At 36.6% G+C, this 13434-nt stretch overlaps 1 protein-coding gene across 1 annotated transcript in view; it reads left to right on the top strand.

Annotated features, from left to right (window-relative positions):
- Positions 1-13434, top strand: part of ryr2b (ryanodine receptor 2b (cardiac)) — a 64825-nt gene that overhangs the window by 25925 nt on the left and 25466 nt on the right. Inside the window, exons 49-67 of the mRNA XM_079854126.1 lie at positions 144-234; positions 340-480; positions 664-827; positions 1015-1093; positions 1212-1301; positions 1439-1576; positions 3568-3645; positions 3850-3925; positions 5058-5181; positions 5275-5390; positions 6380-6456; positions 7766-7887; positions 8631-8680; positions 8968-9028; positions 9989-10227; positions 11014-11095; positions 12405-12523; positions 12618-12914; positions 13109-13349. Coding sequence (XP_079710252.1) covers positions 144-234; positions 340-480; positions 664-827; positions 1015-1093; positions 1212-1301; positions 1439-1576; positions 3568-3645; positions 3850-3925; positions 5058-5181; positions 5275-5390; positions 6380-6456; positions 7766-7887; positions 8631-8680; positions 8968-9028; positions 9989-10227; positions 11014-11095; positions 12405-12523; positions 12618-12914; positions 13109-13349 — 2385 coding nt within the window. The remainder of the gene's footprint in view (positions 1-143; positions 235-339; positions 481-663; positions 828-1014; positions 1094-1211; positions 1302-1438; positions 1577-3567; positions 3646-3849; positions 3926-5057; positions 5182-5274; positions 5391-6379; positions 6457-7765; positions 7888-8630; positions 8681-8967; positions 9029-9988; positions 10228-11013; positions 11096-12404; positions 12524-12617; positions 12915-13108; positions 13350-13434) is intronic.

The raw sequence follows: 13434 nt of genomic DNA, 5'->3' as shown, positions 1-13434 counted from the left end.
TTTGTCTGCCTGTTCTTGCTCTTGTAGGACTGACTTTGAGATCTGTCATTTACTGTAAAAGCAATTTTATATTTTATGGGTTTGTATATTTATAATCCATTCTTATTTTTTTTAACTGCATGTGTGCAACTTCGTTCCCACAGAAAACTGAATCCCTCCATGCTGCAATTTCTGCTGCGTAATCTTGTGTTTGACGTCCCTCAACTGTCAGAAAACTCCAAGATGCCACTTAAGGTCTATAGAGAAAATATAAAAAACAAAGCATTCAATCAAAAAATATTTAAAGATAAATCAGGTATTCATAATTTTACTTATCATTGTGGTCACTTCCTCTCCCAGCTGTTGACCAATCATTATGAGCAGAGCAGGAAGTACTACTGTCTGAATGATGGATGGGGTGGCTTTGGCTCCGCCTCAGAGGAAGAACTTCGTCTGACCAGGAGGCTGTTTTGGGGTATATTCAGTGCTCTTGCCAAAAAAGTGAGAAAAGACAGAAAACACTCTTTCATTGCACTCAGTTTATATTACAAATATGCCATGAACCATGTGACCATACAATGCATTGCTCCTAAGTAGTGTCTTATGGATAGAATGTCGGTTCTAACATTTGAATTTCATTTGAATTTTACAGTTAAAATGTTAATTTTTCAATCTTTTCCACAGTGTTACGATGCAGACCTGTTCAAACTGGCCCTCGGTTGTCTCAGTGCAGTTGCTGGGGCGATTCCTCCCGACCACCTTGACCCGAGCTGCACCGGCGGACAAGCGAGACACTTAGCGATGGATTCAGAGAGACGGTTTTGTCCTCGACCCCTGGACACCTCAAAGTAAGACTTTTATTGACTTAAAAGGGCCATGACACATGCCTAACCAGGGCAAATAAACATGCTTGAGCTTGATCTAATTGACCATGAGCACTTATTTTAGAAGTTCACTTTATCTATTTCTGAAAAGTGTATTGCGTTTATTTGATATGTGATGAATAATAATCTATTTTTTTTCATGCATTTATAGTGTGACAATCCCAGAGAGGCTTGAGTTTGTGGTGAACAAATACGCTGAACATACACATGAGAAATGGTCAATGGACAAGGTAATACGTTTCTTTACTTATTGCAGGAATTCACTTGATGATAATAACCATTAATATAGTGAAAACTTTGGGAAATCTGCAGTTTTAAAGCCATTTGTGTTTGATGGTTCTTTTCCAGTTTGGTAACGGTTGGGTTCATGGAGAACAGCTTTCTGAGAGTGCTAAAGTTCATCCACTCCTAAAACCTTACAGAGCTCTATCTGAGAAGGTAGTTCACCCTCCCTCTTACACAATGCATGCACACACATTACAAGCAACACCACCAGATTTTCAGTATTTTTCAAATAAATTTAAACAGGCAACATGCAGTTTATTTTCTCACATTGAGGTTGCTCTGTATTTTAGGATAAAGAAGGTTATCGAGGGGTCATTAAAGAGACGGTGAAATGCATGCTGTTCTTGGGCTGGACTATTGAGAGGATCAATGAGGGGGAGTCACAAGGCTTTCACAACCCAGCTAGGAGGATCTCGCAGTCTGGCAAGGTAATGGACAGTGTTGGGAATAGTTGATGAAATGAATTAGCCTCAGGCTGAAGGAAATGCAAATTCACACCTGTACATGAAGCTCAAACAAACCTTTCAGCTGTGCTGCTATTCTGGATTGCAGAAGAATAGGACTCAGGAGAAGAAAGTTCAAATGTGATTTATAACTAAGGTCATTTTTGCTTATTAGTATGGTTGAAATGGATCATCAAATATCAGCAGAAAAGACATTGGTTATTAAAGTGAGATTAAATACATAAAGTATATTTTATTAGTTAACATTTAATTATTGCAGGTTCGCATAATATTCAGCGTTAGCATTTCACTTTCACTTTTGAAGTCTTGAACTACAATAACCATCATGTTTACACGGCACACACAACGACAATGCACTTACTCCCGATTTCTCTCAACATGGGCACAGGAGCGGTGTCAGCCAATAAATGGGAAAACAAAGTAACATGCGTTAATTACTTGAAAAAAGTAATGCAGATATTTTGTTGTAAATTTAAAAGTATGTGTTACTTTACTAGTTACATGAAAAAAGTAATCTGATCACTTAACTCCCGTTGTAATGCGCTACCCCCAACACTGGTAATGGACACCTTCATAGAGGACAGCAAAGCTCTGATGAAGAGTGTGTGGTAGGGATGTGACGGTGAAGGCGGTGAGCTCACGCTGAATTGAGCTGACACGTTAGTTTTTAATTGTAGTGTCTGTTCTTTAACTAAATTCTAAATGATTTGTATTACTATAAAAAATAAAAACGGTGTAAGCAATGTAACCGGTGTTGCGGCTGAACACCTTGTAACACCGGTAACACAGACTATCGCACCAAGCCTATTGTGTGGTATTGCGCTTTCTCTGTACTTTTCTATCCATTATTCCTTAAATTTTCAAGTTTTAGTTTTTTAAATAAGATATTTTGTCATTGCACCCATAAGCAAACCGGACTATATAAAAAAAAAAAAGAAGAGATGATGAAATATATGCATCTTAATAGTGCTGGTCCATGTTTGGAGCACTAGAAAAATGAAATATGTTAATAAAAAGCTTAAACAAGCTTACAAAATCCTTCCAATACACGGATTTCTGTATTTTCGGACCTAAAAAAAGTATGACCCTCGTGAATTTTGTAAATTGAAAAGTATTGCTTCTTTACAGCAGTGCCATCTGTGGGACACCCTTAGCATGTTAGCCAGGGTTCAGTGCGCCAAATACAAATAAAATCTGTGTTGAAACAGTGTTATTCGCCAGATTCCTGGCAACTTTTTTATGAATTTTGGCAATCTATGGTTGTGAGAATGTGATCTAGCTTAGTGCGATCATCAAATCGCAATGGTTATGATATAATTATATAAATATATAAATAGAAAGACTGAAGTGCTGCATGTTTCAGAGTAAAGCACAGCACTGTTCATTTTTAATAAGAATAATTGGGAGGGGATGTCAGGTTTTCTTTCTTTTTTGTCTTTAGCTCATTACATGCCTGAAATGTGTCTGTCACATTAATTTTTTTACCAGAATAAAATGTAATTTATACAATATGAAAAAATACTAATAATATTATGAATACAATATTGTTTTTAAAATAATATTATGAATAATTATTATTATTACATGATTGTTTTCATTTGTGTAATTTTTCCCCATAATGTTCATTGTGTTCATATCTGTGTTTTAGCATTTCAGTAGCACACTATTGTGCGTTTCCCCCCACGACCACCATTCACCAAGGCGAATTCTTTTTGCATTGAACTGACAGCTTTTTTGTATTACACACTGGGATTCAGTGATTGGGATTCAGAATAGTATGTGCTCTCCAAGACTGGATTAACAGCTGTAAGGCTTTTAAAAGACATTGCTTATTCAGAGAACATGGGATGCATTCAAAATAGATTCTGCTTGGGTTTGACAAATGCTAATAATCAAACCAGATACATGCATTGTGTTTCTATGAAGAACATAAGTTGTGTTTTGTCTTTTAATAGCTGTCTTTTGAAGGAGCCTCCACGTTCAGTCCAAAGCCTGTGGATACGAGCAGTGTCACTCTTACCTGGGATCAGTATGTAAGCAGCCTCAATGAATTCCATTCCACACAATATAAATCATCTTTTATTTGAATAACTTGTGTGTGTGTATATATATATATATATATATATATATATATATACACACATACACACATATATATATATATATATACACACTGCCAGCCGGCTCTGTTCATTAACAGGATTAAAAATAACTGTACTTTCAATCTGGTGTTGAAGGCTATGGCAGAGCAGTTGGCTGAGAATTATCATCACATCTGGGCAGCCAGGAAACGGCAGGAACTGGAGAGTAAAGGTGTGTGTTACTGATGGGCTGCTGTGAGAGATGATACAGTAAATTAAATTAGGGTTTCTGCAGCCACCTGCGTCTTACAGAGAAAAAAGACACTGTGAAATAGCAATGCTGAGGTGAAGAGGTGTGAATGTACACTGTACAGGTATATGTCTTTTTAAGAAATTAATACTTTTATTCTGCACGGATGCATTTAATTGACAAATACATTTATAATGTTACAAAAGATTTCTATTTGAAATAAATGCTGTACTTTTTAACTTTCTTTTAATCAAAAAATCCTAATAAATTATGTATTATGGTTTCACAAATAGAAGCAGCACAACTGTTTTTAATAATAATAATAAGAAATGTTTTTTAGCATCAAATCAGCATATTAGAATGATTTCTGAAGGATCATATGACACTGAAGACTGGAGTAATGATGCTGAAAATTCACAAAATTACTGTTTTTGCTTTATTTTGATCAAATAAATATAGCCTTGGTGAACATTAGAGACTCTCAAAAACATAAAAAAAGATAGATAGATATTTAATGTATTTCTAATGCAATTCTTAACCTTTGATATCGCTTTTTGTACTCATGTTCTTCAATATTTTATCTACTTTTCAAGTAAAGAATAATGTAGTGAGCTAGTTGCAAAATAATCACCAGCGGCTCCCTGAAGGGGTTTGTTTAGCTACACTGACCAGTTGATTGTTGACACTATCCTGCTTATTAAAGAATATTAAATATAAAACAATTACAGAGTTTTACACATTAAATAAATAAATGCACATTAAACACTGCTTTGTTATGTAAGAAGAAAGAGACAATGGAATAAAATGGAGACATGAAACTAGTAGAGTGTGTGTTTAAATAAACTTGTTAGCAGTCATTATACACAACTATTTGTTCTAGAACAATCATAGTCATATATTTTAGACAGCTGTGTAATAATATGTACTAATTACTAAAGCAGTGCCTTGGACAAGCTACGTGTAGGAATTAATTTAATAACTGTCAGCAGTTTAATTAATTAAAATGTATTGTATTTATTAACTCTTAACAATGGCAATTGTCTTAAAGCCAAATTGGCAGGAGTCAGGACTAAAATCCTTTGTGGCTCTTAATTCTGATGCTGTTTTTGTCCAGGAGGGGGCAGTCACCCTCTGCTTGTACCTTATGATGCTCTGAGTGTTAAAGACAAGAACCGAGTCCGAGAAAAAGCTCAAGATGTTCTCAAGTTCTTCCAAATCAATGGGTACTCAGTGAGGAGGTAAGGGTGCCTTCCTGCTACTGGATACTAGAATGAGCATGATGCCTTTGAAGTGTCCATTTCATTTTCACTGACTAGACTCTCACTGCACAGGAACAAAAAGGTGTCAGATGCTGATTCCCCAGCGATTGCAAGCCGCTTCGCTTATGGCCTGCTCCAACAAGCCCTCTGTCTCACTGAGCAAGCCCAGGAGCAGCTACTAGAGCTGGGTTAGACACACACACACACACACACACACACACACACACACACACACACACACACACACACACACACACACACACACACACACACACACACACACACTCCCACTCCCTTGTTCTTCCACTCCACTTCTCTTCAATTACTTATTTGCACATCTGTCTTTTTATATAACCGCCCATTAACTACAAGGCCTCACTGATCTGAAAGGGGTGTTAAAATGATACTTTACTCAAATCCGAAAATTCTGTCATCATCCTCATGCCTTCCCAAACCTATATCACTTTTTTTTTTGTGAAATGCAAAAGCAGTTTTCACACAGCTCTTTTTTGTTAAATTGGATGTGGACAGAATCTGTCAAGATAAAAAAAAAAAAAATCAATATAAAGTTAGTCTCCTGAAGCAATATGTTAGCTTTATGTGAGGGACAGAACAATATTTACTTTAAAACGGCTTTCAAATCTCATTAGCATTCATAGGGCCTTAATTGATATTCAAATATAAATGTTATGGAAAATATGTAGAAGTGAGAATCAGTGTTATTGTTAACTAATACTATTAAAAATAGTTTTTGTTAATTGAAATAAAATAAAATATAAATAACAATGTTATTTATAACAATGATGAAAATTTTTATTAAAAAAATATATAATATTGCCTTGCCATCTTTCTAACTAAAATAAAATTTAGATTGTTGAAGTACTAAAATTACTGAAAATGAAATAAATAGAATAAAAATGTTTAGAGCATATAACAAAATTACTAAATAAATACTATTATAATATATAAAATACTAAAATAACTATTGCAAATTAGATTTGAGAGCTACTACAGAGATTTTCAGTGGATAAAATGTTTTTTGGGTGAAGTGTTCCTTAAAGTGATCAGAATTTCAGTTAATTTTAGCTATATGAGCTCATTTGCAGTGGCTGGTCTAAAGCTTGTGAAGAGCTTGCGTTAAAATCTGCTCATTTAATTTGTGTTGTGTGTTTTTCAGAGGTTGCTCAAGCTCGAGGGCAGATTTACAGGACTGAGAGAGTTCCTCATGAACAACAAATTAATTTCTTCATTAAGGTCAGTCATCTTTAATGCAGCTCAGACATTTGGAACAGAAGTTTACATTGAAATCCATGAGAATCCATCACAGCATAGCAGATAAGTCAAACCTATTTAAACAACCAAACAAGCATTAAATGGATCTTTAAGATCACACTGCAAATGCCTATTTTGTGTATTGGCTTTGTGTATTTTTTCTTAAGTGGTAATGAAGCAAATATCTCAGCTTGTTCAAGCATTTACTCATTTTTTTAGTTGAACCGTAGTGGTCATGGTAGATTTGTGTATTTACAGATAATTATGTCTTTTGTGTTGTTTGTCCAGATGGACATATCTGTGGGTCATGTTTTGCTTTGTGTGATAGTATGCATCCCTGTTCTGAGACAATATGCACCCTGCAAGTTAAAGGTGCTCTAAGCGATGTTGGATGACATCACTTCTTGTTGACGTTCAAAGTATTGTCAAACAAAAGGGAGGCTAGCTCGACCCTCCCTCCTCCTCATCCCGTCCCCTCCCCCTCCCTTCCGTGCTTCCTGAAACAGTCATGAACGCCAGACTGGATTTACCCACCTGTCCAGCAAAAACAGAGCCACCTGAATGTCGGATTGTAAGCCCTTCTGCCGGCGGAGTTCTCGACACCTTTCGAAGGCTTTTCCGATGTAAATGCGGGACTTTGCGTGTTCCCTCTCCTTTTCTCTCTTCTTTGCTATTTGTTCATCAGATCGTCGTCTCTTTGGTCGTGTGTCGGCCATATCAAAATTCAAGAGAATATAATTCTATCATTAGTCGTTGTCGTTGTCTAGGACATCTCTCCTCTAGCTAACTTCCCTCTTCATGCTTCTCTCTCCTCCACTCCCCACACCCCCTTCATGTGCATGCGCACTAACCCCCCAACACCCACCCCCAAATCATTCTTGTTGGTTATTGGCTGGAACGCTGTTTGTTATGTTTCGTGGTCCAGGCTGGGCCAGTTTGTTTTTGTTGCCGTTTGTGGAGCCTGAGCTGTCTATAGAGACCGCGTTTTTTTACAGTGTATTCAGGGGACAGACAGCTAGCAGATAGTGAGGAGATGTTTGCTGTATGTGACAAAAAATGTTTCAGCCTAAAAAACGTGTGACGTCGCTTAGAGCACCTTTAAAAAGGTTTTCTTTCCCACATGAAGATCAATTTTGGCGCTCAGCAGTTCCCTGACCTCCACAACCATCAATCTCATTAATGTGCTCTAAAAATCTTCACTTCAAAACCTAACTACAAAAATCTGAAAATGAACATTTCTTCATGCTCTTGTTTTATTCTATATTCATGCCTCTTTTTCTTTTTGTCCCAGGTTGTATTGCCACTGTTAGATCAATATTTCAAAAATCACTATCTCTACTTCCTGTCCACTACATTGTCTTCCCTTAGAGATGGCTGCCAGTCCACAATTAAGGAAAAAGAGATGGTCACCAGGTAATTTGTGACAGTAGACTGCCTTGAGAAATTTTTATTTGATTATTTGGGTCAGGTTTTTCTTACATCGGTCTCCATGAGTACTAAAGTTCATCGGTCTCCATGAACTTACTAAATAATGTCTTAAAGGTACATTCAGCCATGTTTTAAACCAAAAAAATGAATAGGACTTTTGTTTAAAATATGTTTAAAACTCACGTGAGAGGAATACTCCAGTCATATCAGTAGCTTTTTAAAAGCTGCTTTATTTTACATGGAGTGGGTCCCCTCATGGGGGCGGCCATGTTGAGATCACATGATCAGATGAATACTACTCAGTTTATCTTAGTAACCTCCCGTTATTTTGACACTTTAGCTCATGGAACAAATTAATCATGAGTGACTGAGTATAGAATGTTAATGTACAATGACATCAGTAACTGAATACTAAATATTTTGCTTTGGCATGATATTGTATCTACACCATTTTTAGCGAAACATACACAAAATATTATTTAGTGCACCTTTAAGAAATATCTGAAAATGCAAAATTGTCTAGGGGACAGAAAATATAATAAAATAGAAGTCAATGGAAAATGTGTGTGTGTGTGTGCATACACACATATGGCTGATTGCATGTCTGTCTCCATGTTCACCTTTGCTTCTCTGCCATTATATATTTTCAGTTCCATCTATCTTGTTTTTTCCAATTCATTTCCCTCATTCCTTCTCTTACACTTATCCTCTCTCCTGTTATTTCCTAGTTTATTCTGTAAACTCGGAGCTCTAGCCAGACGCAGAATCTCTCTGTTTGGTAAGAGTTTGTGTGGTGCGAATGTCTTTTTTTTTTTTATATAAAAATCAACTTTGGAATATTTAGCTGGAAACACTTTTAATTAGAAGCAGTTTGTATTCATCTCATGCACTCTCAGCATTATCCACTGCCATTGTTCACTCACCCGTCTTGTATTGCTGAGGCAAATGCTTATAGTACAGACCTCATTAATTTTATTAACCCACCCTCCATAGAAAACATAAATCAGGAGCTGGTGGTTTTTACTGTCCAGATTGCATTAAGCTCAATGCCATGTTTCCTCTTAGGAAATGATGCCCTTGCTTTGGTGAGCTGCCTACAAATCCTGGCACAGTCCCTGGATAGAAGGTAGTTAATGTTACACTGTGTGTTTGGTGTACTGATATACAAGTGATTTTTTTTTTTTATGAAATTTACTGTAGGTCCTTCAATATAGGTGACATTTTTGTCCACTTTGGACAAAATGAGAAATCAGTAAAATGAGAAATTGGACATCATTTGAGGAATCAGTAAATTAATTGAGAAATTAATACATCAGTTAAATAGTAAAATATGTCATGTCTAAACTTGCAATAATAATGTAACACAGTTAGTTGTTGTGGAAAGGAGGAGGCGGGAACCGGCGAACATTCAACAACTTTTAATAAAATAAATTTAAAAAACGAAAGTAAAGACGGCAGCTTCTCACGGTCGACTGCCGCCACACATAATAAAACAAAACATCAAAATAAAATAGTCCAGGCCTGGCCTCTCTCGATCTTCACTGTGGTCGCTCCTCCTTTTATGCTTCCGCTCCTCCGTGAGAGATACGAGAGACCGGTGCGTCGCGCAGGTGTCGCTCATTATCAATCACGCCACTGCGCCGCTCTCTCACAGCCCTCGACCTCAACTAATAGCGAAAGTTTGTATGAGGCTATCAATTTGATCAGACCAATACTAGTTTGGGGGGAATATTCAACGAAACCTGTTTGAAAACAAAGTATTTTTTATATATTTTGTTGCAGAAATGAAATGCTTCATCTTCAAAATAGAGTATTCAATTTAGCTTGAATATTGTATATATATATATGTATACATTATTGATCTAAAGTAAAGATATTTATAATTGAATATGTCTTTACGTCACATGAATAATTCAACTATATTAAAATATAAAATGGTTATTTGAAATTGTAATAATATTCCACAATATTAATATGACTTTATATGATACTTTATTTCAAAAACATTGAGTAGTGTATATGATGATAAAAAAAAATCAATCACCATAGTGATCATTCTAATTTGTCTATGATTGTTTGTCTCTAGGGCGGTAATGAAAGCCACTAGTGAATCTGTCACGGTGTCGTTGTGGTCGTTCTTTGAAGCCGCGGCAGAAGATCTTGAGCTAACAGTGGAAACTGTGACCTGGGATGAGTATGGACTGAACCGAGGCCAGAGCAGGGGAGACGGTGAGGTCATAACGTACACCACCACTGCCCTGATCCCGGTGCTCACCGCTCTATTCCAGCATGATTCCCAGAGGCAGCATGGAGTGGGACTGATCGGTAAGAGAAAAGGGAAGAGGGCAGAATGGATGGAAGAAATAGCAGCGACTAATTAGATGAATAATGAATAGATTAGTGTGTGCTATGATGAATGAACAGATGGAGGGAAAATAAATGGAGGTTGTGAAAAGGCAGTGGAAAAATATTCACAAAGGTTTTGGGTTGAGCAGATCACTTCCTTTTCTACTTAACACTGTTTTGCCAATTAGAGTGACACTTGTCATCCTGTCTGCACAGGATGCAGTGTAATATATTTGGCCCCGTGTTTGACCCCTCTTATGGGTACATTCAGTAATGTTTTGTACGATTTTCCACCATCTAAAGATCTAAAGGAACTGGCTGTGTGAAAACATTCACTGTTTCGCAAGAAGTCCAACAGCAGTTGGTATTCCTTCACTTTCTCTGTGACCTGGGAATTTTCCACTTGAACATGATCTTATATTACTTCTATTAACAATTTTCTTCACAAGTGTCCTGGCAAAAGAAAACGCTGTTTGCGCTGCACTGTGGGACTGCAGCAGTCTTCGCTGCGATAAGAGCCGCTGTGCAGCACGTTTTTTAGAACAGCAGCATCATGTGTTGAATCATTCATACTCTACATTTCTGCTCTGTATGAACTGATTACCATTTCACTAGAAATAATTTCAGAATTATGAATGAAGCACACATACAGTTAGAATACATTGTAGATTATCAGGCTTTTTTATATATTGAACTTGGAGTGCTTGGATAAAACACTAGAAGAAAAGATTTGTTTTTAAATCTCTGATTTATTTTTTCTTTCAGTGGAGGAAGTGCACTCCTGTTGTTACAGGATTCTCAGCAGTCTCTACATTCTTGGCACCTGCAGTTGTACTTTTATTGAGAGGTAACCCTCTATCAAGTATTGTTTCACTCAAAATGGAAAATTCTGTTAATATTTGCTTTCCCTTGTTCCAAACCCATATGCTGTAATTTTCTCATTTGATCACAAAAGGAAATGTTTAAGATAATGCATCTTTTTTTGTCTTTATTCATGTCTGTCATGTGTGGGATCACCAAAAAAATAAAAAAAATAATCATCATCAAAAATGTATGATAGCTTTGGGCAAGGTAAAGCCCCTCTATCTTCAAATCCCGAATAAATTATATTTTAAAATATATTAAAATAGAAAACAGTTATTTTAAATTGTAATAATATATATTTTTATTGTATTTTTAATTAAATAGTTCCAGACTTAATAAGCCTCTTTCAAAAAAATTAAAACATCTTAAAGACCTTTTGAACAGTAATTTAGTATAGTTAAAGTTTGGGGTCTGTGAGATGTTTTAATGTTTTTGAAAGAAGTCTCTTATGCTTATCAAGGCTAAAATTATTTCATTAAAAATACAGTAAAATGTAATATTTTGTAATATGATTATAATTTAAAATAACTTTTCTTTAATATATTTTAAAATGTAATGTATTCCTGTGATGTCAAAGCTGAATTTTCGGCATCATTACTCCAGTTTTCACTGTCACATGATCCTCCAGAAATCATTATAATACGCTGATTTGATGGTCAAGTAACATTTCTTATTATTTTCAATGTTGAAAACAGTTGTGCTGCTTAATATTTTTGTGGAAACCATGATACCATTTTGATTTAATAGAAAGTTCAAAATAATAGCATGTATTGGAAATATAAATCTTTTGTAAAATTGTACATGTCTTTACTGTCACTTTTGACACAATTGAATGTGTCATTGGTGAATAAATATTTGAATGAAAAAAAAAAAAAACTACCAATGGCAAGCTTTTGAACGGCAGTGTTGCTATGCACTGAAATTCTTGTAGCTTTCAAATTACCTTTCAATGCATTTCTGACATGGTCACTATGAACTGTATGGAAAATAGCTGCGTAAATAATCTACTAAAAACTGTTGTGTAGGGAAAAAATAACAGTATACTTGTTTGGACAGACATAATAGTGAAGAAAACTCATTTTTGGTTGTCCTAACCCTTTAACAAATGTATTTTCTTTAGCACATTGTGTTACTTTGAGTGTTTGGCTCTTATCATTTTATTCTGATTATATATTATGAATGCTTTATTAATGTTCGGTTTGTCCTTTTGAAACTTGTGCGCTCCATAGTTATTAGCTCATGTCTAGGTTTGTGGTTCATCTGTCAATCAGCCCTTATCTTTGTTTTGATAGGCAGAGGTCAGTCTTTGGGGAGTGTCTGGCTGCATTATCTGCAGCCTTTCCTGTGTGTTTCTTGGAGCTGAGTGACCTTCATTCCCTCTCCGACACCATGAGAAATGAAGAGAGTGAAGGTAAAGGCAAGAAAAGTTCAATAGAACACATTGTGCTCATGCTCACGCTGCCGCATTCAGTTTTTCCTCATGGATGTTGGTGTGGTCTTTCTAGCTGAGAGAGCCTATAGGCTCCTCCCCAATTTGCAGGAGGCTTTCTCAGAGATTGAAGAGCTCGCAGGGACGGGGTCTGCTGCCCGTCGTGCCCTTTTAACAAGGGTTACGGAGGTGACGCTTCCTCTGCTGTGTAGCTATGTCTCTAGATGGGGGGAGGCTGGTAACCAGGCATCCCAGGAGGGCCACTGTTCCTCTGTCACACCCCAGCACGCTAATGCCCTGCTGGGTCACATCCTCTCCATCATCCACGCCCACCTGGGGACCGCAGACAGTGCTTGGATGAAACGCCTCGCAGGTGAGCTGGTACCGCTAGAGAAGTGAATTACTAGATTATGATCATCTGAGATTTTAATGTGACATTATTTTAGAAGAAACAAACACAAGTGCAGTTCAAGTCATTTAAACTTTGAGACCAAGTCCAAATTACATTGGAAAGTTCACACAAGTAAAATATAAACGTTAAATTCAATAACAGAGCATTTCTTTTAGTGTTTGGCCAGCCTATCATCAGCAAGGCAGAACCACACCTCTTGAAGAGCCACTTTCTGCCTCTGATGGACAAGTTAAGGAAGAGGGCGGAGTCTGTGCTGCTGGAGGAGGAGCATTTGAAGACAGAGGGGCGTGGCGATGTCTCGGAACAGGAGTTAGACATCCAGGAAAGGTTTACCGTGTTGGTCCAAGATATCTATGCTTTTTACCCTTTACTCATTCCATTTGTAGACCTTCACAGGTGAGAAAGAGTGTAATATGCAATTTATTATCAATTATTGAAAATCACTTTTGGTTATTGGTTAATCTGCTTAATGTTTGGTATT

Source organism: Squalius cephalus (assembly GCF_949319135.1).
Source record: "Squalius cephalus genome assembly, chromosome: 20".
Taxonomy (NCBI): domain Eukaryota; kingdom Metazoa; phylum Chordata; class Actinopteri; order Cypriniformes; family Leuciscidae; genus Squalius; species Squalius cephalus.
This window is presented reverse-complemented; position numbering and strand designations above follow the sequence as displayed.